The sequence below is a fragment of the Arachis duranensis genome, chromosome 2 (assembly GCF_000817695.3).
Source record: "Arachis duranensis cultivar V14167 chromosome 2, aradu.V14167.gnm2.J7QH, whole genome shotgun sequence".
Classification (NCBI taxonomy): domain Eukaryota; kingdom Viridiplantae; phylum Streptophyta; class Magnoliopsida; order Fabales; family Fabaceae; genus Arachis; species Arachis duranensis.
The window spans coordinates 30795943-30802620 of NC_029773.3; the positions used below are offsets into that span (position 1 = coordinate 30795943).

Below are 6678 nucleotides of genomic sequence, written 5' to 3' on the forward strand. Positions count from 1 at the left end.
TCCCAATCATCAATTACTTGGACATTAGTAACTCAAGAGTTCCTAAGTTACCTTTCCAAGCCAAGAGCATAAAACTCTACTCTAAAATCCAACCAAGCATTTCATCAAACACTTGGAAGGCATAAAAGGAAAGCATAGTAAATTGATAACAAGAATAAAATTAACAACAATTATTGAAATGAATTAACAACAACAATAAAAAAAAACACATTTATTATGAATTACCTTGATTGAATTGAAAGAGAGTAGAAGAAACAAAAGTAGATCTACAACAAAACACAAGAACAACATAAAGGAAATTACAACAAAAAAATGGTAGGAGAATGAATGTAACAACAAGGAATTGGGAAGATAGAAGTAGAAGAAGATGTATTAAAATCTAGATCTAAGAACTAAACCTAATCCTAATGCTAATCTTAGAGAGAAGTGAGAGCTTCTCTCTCTAGAAACTACTTCTAAAACTAAACTATGACTAATGGTAACTAACTTGTGTTTTCCCCTTCACTCCTTGGGTTAAATAGCATCAGAAATGAGTTGGATTGGACCCACAAGGCTTTAGAATTCGCTGGCCACGTTTTGCTTTAAGTGAACCAGGTGGCAGCAACGGTGCGTGCGCGTACTATGCGCGTACGCGTCACCATGCGCAGTTTAACCATAGCAAATCTTATATCATTTCGAATCCCCAGATGTTAGCTTTCCAACCCAACTGAAACCGCATCATTTGGACCTCTGTAGCTCAAGTTATGATCGTTTAAGTGCGAAGAGATCGGCTTGACAGCTTTCCGGTTCTTTCATTTCTTCATGAGTTCTCCAACTTTTCATGCTTTCTTTCTTCATTCCCTTGATCCAATCTTTGCCTCCTAAACCTTAAATCACTTAACAAACATATCAAGGCATCTAATGGAATCAAGGTGAATTAAATTTATTTATTTTAAGACCTAAAAAGCATGTTTTCACTCTTAAGCACAATTAAAGGAGAATATACAAAACCATGCTATTTCATTGAATAAATGTGGGTGAAAGGTGATAAAATCCCCTAAAATCAATACAAGATAAACCCTACAACTTGGGTTTATCACTGACTGAGATTTACAAGATGACCATAGCTTGCTTCATACCAACAATCTCCATGGGATCGACCCTTACTCGCGTAAGGTTTATTACTTGGATGACCCAGTGCACTTGTTGGTTAGTTGTGCAAAGTTGTGATAAAGAGTTGAGATTATAATTGTGCGTACCATGTTGATGGCGCCATTGATGATCACAATTTCGTGCACCAGTGGCTAACAAGGGTAATTGAAAGGGTAGGCTATTTTGGGATAACTGAGCTAAAATAATTAATGGCCTCAATCATATGCATGCATATAACACATTAACTATTGGACATATAGGATGGAACAAAATAAAGATTATAATCATAGAGAAGAAAATACACAAGAATAAAATATTATGGTTAAATAATGTAACCATGTAATCAAGCTCAAATCTCACGGGTTGTGTGTTTTTTAGCTATCATTTTATGTTTCACATACAACTTCGAACAAGTTTTAATGAAAAAATTTTAATTTAAATTAGTTAAATTTTTCAAAAATAGGGTCTTAAAAAGAAACTTATTATTTTTCAACCAGTTAGAACATGAATGCAAATACCTATTACTATGCAATTTATCCTATTCTAACAAAAGAAAAATAAATATCCTATTGGTGTTTAAGAAAGAAAAATTACCTCCAGAAGTTAGGTACTGATCGATCTCCCCACACTTAAAGCTTTGCACCGTCCTCGGTGCCATCTGTTAGGAACAAAGGGGGGCTGGTAGCAGTGTCTCCACAAGCAGGACCGTCATGGCTCCCTGTGCTAGTAAATGAAGTGGAGTCCGGGGTGTCTGGGTTTTCTTCAGGTGGGTGGTTACCAATGATCAGCTCCTTGAGGTATGTAAATTGGCGCTTGTTACGCCGCTTCCTTTGCTTTTCTTTCTGGTCAAGCCGGTCTAACTTCTGGATTATCTGTAGGAGTAGCTGATTTATTAAAGGTGTTTGTGATGTGGAAGGCAAAAGAATATCTTCTGCTGGTTTTGTGCTCCGGTTGTTAGTGGCTACTGGAGGTCTGATATACTTCCCATTAGGGATGTACTGATCATCCCGCGGAAGTGTGGTCTTGGTATCCCCAGCTCTGTATGAGACTCTGGCTGCTGAGACTAGATCTGAAACCAAGGCGAGAAAAGGTAAGTTGCCCACAATTTGTACGTGTCCCATAGCATTCCGAATGTGTCTTGGTAAATCGAGGTGTTGGTCTGTAAGGATACACCAGAGTAGAACAGCCATGTCTGCGGTGAAAGAGGACTTGTGAGTGCTCGGAAAGACGTAGTGGGACACACTGTGCCCATACTCGAGCCTCCAAGGTAAGTGATGAAGCCAATATTCCCTTAGGTCAGGATCGATGGTATCCATAGATCCATCTGCTGCCAGGTTATAATATAACTCTGAGAACGACGTCCTAGTCAAATTGGTTTGTCTGGCGTTTGAATGATGCTTCTTAGAATGCATCCAATCCTTCTGGAGTAGGGGGAAGATCTAAAGCTCGATGGATGGCTTCTTCAGTTATAGGGACTTGCTTCTGATGGACATAGACAGACTGCAGGATTGGCATGTGAAAGTTTGAGTAGAGTTTAACTACCCATGAAAGATTGACCTGCTATGGCTGTCTTCGTAGGAATTCCCATTGTGTGCTCATTGTTATAGTTCCTTTTTGCCAGAATGGGGAACATCTGCTCATAGTAGCGGTTAGTAAACCGCGCAGTGTCCGTTGCTGGAAACGCTTTCTCTTTTTCATCGACCTTGATGATCCTCTTGATTCGCTTTGTTGAGGGCTTTACAGCTGTTGAAGATGGATCTGCCATTAGTGCTATTTTTGTTCCTTTCCTTACTGGTGGTTTGGGAGTAGCTTTCTCTTTACCCTTCTTGGTAGCCATCCTGAAAGGAAAAAGGTAAGTACTTTAAAACTTTAAGGGTTAGAGCAAGGAAGAGGATAGGATACGTGATAATCAATGCATGGTAGAGAAGGATGTCGTTAACACATGGTCGTGACTACATGTGATCAGTTTATCAATGGAAACATGGCAAGTGCATGTGATGGCAATTAGATGCAAGATGTTTATTGGCATTCCGACAAAGACATGAGTAGCATAGAGCAAGCATTAAATGTCCAACTTTGATTATCAACTCTTTCAAACTAACAATCTGTTTGTATTGACAATTATATTTAATCAATAAAATATAAAAGGGGTTTTGTGAAAAACAAGCATTAGAGTGGTAGAATAGAATAATTTAAAATAATACACAATGCCATATGGGCTTTTTCACAAACACATAGCATGCATGGTAAATATGTTATTGAAAATATTAAATTGAGTATGCAAGCAACCCTTTAAGAAGGAATCTACAATTGTCAAAAAATTCCATAATAATCCACAAGAAAAAAAATAGATAGAAGAAAATAATCACCCAATTAAATTTCTAACACCAATTAAAAGAATAAAAAGGAAAGGAAAGAAAAAGAAAACATAAATAATGAAAGTAAAAAGAAAAAAAAAAGAAGAAAACATAAATAAAAATAAAAAGAATAATGGAAAAGTAAAAAACCTTGACAATGGATGTGAAAAATAAGGGAGGAGAAAGTGAAAAGTGAGAAAGAATAAAGAAGGAAGGAGGGAGAAGAAAGAAATAAGAAGGGATAAGGAAAATTAGGATTGGGGAAGAAAAGATAAGATATCTGGCGCTGATCTGGATAAGCTGTGCGTCGCATGTGACGCGGACACGTGGGGCATGCGGTTGCGAGGTTTGTGATAATTTCAAGTGACGCGGACGCGTGGGTCACGCGTACGCGTGACCTGATTTATGCCATTTGGCACGAGTGCAGCCTCGCGTACGCACAAATCTTTGTTTCATTTGCATGTTGCCAAAATTTGGGGTGACGCGTGCGTGTGGGTGATGCGCACGCGTGAATGGCCTCTATTTGAATAATGTCGCGGATGCATAGGGCACGCATTCGCGTGATGGGTCTTGTGCTTCCAGCACCATTCCAGCCCCACTCCATCACAACTCTCTGCCATATACCTCTTTACGTCGATTTTGTAGAGTCACACATGCGCGTAAGTGACGCGCACGCGTGGAAAGCTGAATTTGCAAGTGACGCGAACGCGTCAGGGATGCGTTTGCGTGAGCATGTTCTGTGCCTATGGCACGCCTCCAGCCAAGCTCCTGCATAACTCTCTGCTTCTTTTCTTCTGGTTACGAAAGCACATATGACGCGTATGTGTCAGCGACGTTTACGCGTCGCGTGCTCTTTCCCCTTTTTTTATGCAGAATGTGAATGCAGATGCAGACTATGTGCAGAGATTATGAGAAGAGTCATTAAGAAAAATAAAGTAGCAAATGAAAAAATAAAACTAAGACTGAAACGAAACGATCATACCATGGTGGGTTGTCTCCCACCTAGCACTTTGCTTTTACGTTCTTAAGTTGGACTGTCTTTAGGATCATTCTGCTTCTGTTGGTGGGTCTTCTAGGAGGAAGACCTTTAGCTCTTTGTGATCCTTTATCTTCTCACCATGATAAAGCTTTAGGCGGTGTCCATTGACCTTAATGAGTTTGGAGCTAGAAGGATGGCACAGGTGAAAAACTCTGTATGGCTCTGCCTTTTCTACTCTGTAGGGACCTTCCCATCTTGATCTCAGTTTACCTGGCATAAGCCTCAGTCTGGAGTTATAAAGATGGACTAACTCCCCTCGTTTGAATTCTCTCCTTTTTATGTGCTTGTCATGGACAGCCTTTATCTTTTCCTTGTATCGCCTGGAGTTGTCATATGCTTCTAGGCGAAGGTTCTCTAATTCTGCTAGTTGCAGCTTCCTTTCAGCACCAGCTTCCTTAAAATTCATGTTACATTCCTTTACAGCCCAGAAGGCCTTGTGTTCCACTTCTACTGGAAGGTGGCAAGCCTTTTCGTACACCAAGCGGAAGGGGCTCATCCCAATGGGTGTCGTGTACGCTGTTTGATATGCCCAGAGCGCATCTTGTAACTTGGCACACCAGTCCTTCCTATGAGGCTTTACTATCTTCTCTAAAATACGTTTAATCTCTCTGTTAGACACTTCTGCTTGCCCATTGGTCTAGGGATGATAAGCTATTGCTACTTTGTGAACAATCCCATGCTTCTTCAGTAATCCTGTTAGTCTCTTGTTACAGATGTGAGTGCCTTGATCGCTCACGATTGCTCGTGGTGATCCAAAGTGACGGATAATATGGTTTCTAACAAAGGAAATAACAGTGTTAGCATGATCAGTACGGGTAAGAATTGCTTCCACCCATTTAGAGACATAATCTATAGCTAACAGTATATAAAGGTAACCATTAGAGTTTGGAAATGGACCCATGAAGTCAATGCCCTAAACATAAAAAATTTCACAGAAAAGCATAATCTGTTGAGGCATCTCATCCCTCTTGGATATATTACCAAATCTTTGGCAAGAGGAACAATATTTACAAAAATTAGTAGCATCTTTAAAAAGAGTAGGCCACCAGAATCCACAGTCTAAAATTTTTCTAGCTGTTCTTTGAGGGACAAAATGTCCTCTACTCTCAGAAGAGTGGCAAGCCTCTAAAATGGACTGGAATTCTGATTGGGGTACACACCTTCTAATTACCTGGTTAGGACCATGGTGCACGAAATTACAATCACACTTTTGCAATTCCGCACAACTAACCAGCAAGTGCACTGGGTCGTTGATGATTGGATTTTTGATGGTTTAGAATTTCACAAATGAATTCTTGTTGCAAGTATAGTTTCTAAACCAATCACTAATCCTTTCATACAAAAAGTTGTTTGTCACTAAAAAAAACCCCTAAAATTTATAAACCGAAGTATTCAAACCTCAGGTCGTTCTCCCTAGGAATTACAATAGAGTGTCTTGTTATTGGTTGTGAGTTATTTTGGGGTTTTGATATGAAGCATGAAAGATAAATGGCAAGAAAGTAAACTAAGGCCTAAAAAGGTCTTGGCAAGGGTTGGTGGTCAAGGATCTCTATCCTAATCACTAACCACAATATGAGAATTGGCAAGGATTAATCTCATTAAATCATCCTCTAACTAGTAGTAAAGGAAAGTCAAATGAGCTATATAAATCCTAGTCCATAAGTCCTAACTCTCCACTAATTCAATTAGTGAGAACTAGAGTCAATGGATCCCAATCATCAATTACTTGGACATTAGTAACTCAAGAGTTCCTAAGTTACCTTTCCAAGCCAAGAACATAAAACTCTACTCTAAAATCCAACCACGCATTTCATCAAACACTTGGAAGGCATAAAAGGAAAGCATAGTAAATTGATAACAAGAATAGAATCTAACAACAATTATTGAAATGAATTAACAACAACAATCAAAAGAAACACATTTATTATGAATTACCTTGAATTGAATTGGAAGAAAGTAGAAGAAACAAAAGTAGATCTACAACAAAACATAAGAACAACATAAAGGAAATTACAAGAAAAGAATGGAAGAAGAATGAATGTAACTACAAGGAATTGAGAGATAGAAGTAGAAGAAGATGAATTAAAATCTAGATCTAAGAACTAAACCTAATCCTAATCCTAATCATAGAGAGAAGTGAGAGCTTCTCTC

At 38.8% G+C, this 6678-nt stretch overlaps 1 protein-coding gene across 1 annotated transcript; it reads right to left on the bottom strand.

The window, feature by feature from the left end:
- Nucleotides 1–4534: 4534 nt before the first annotated feature.
- On the bottom strand, nt 4535–5023 carry LOC107474226 (uncharacterized). The gene has a single exon (XM_016093825.1). It carries the CDS (start codon nt 5021–5023, stop codon nt 4535–4537), a length of 489 nt encoding a protein of 162 aa, XP_015949311.1.
- Nucleotides 5024–6678: the final 1655 nt, after the last annotated feature.

Bases quoted from the DNA above. Each gene is read 5' to 3' on its own strand.
- LOC107474226 (XM_016093825.1), bottom strand. From the start codon at position 5,023: ATGAGCCCCTTCCGCTTGGTGTACGAAAAGGCTTGCCACCTTCCAGTA.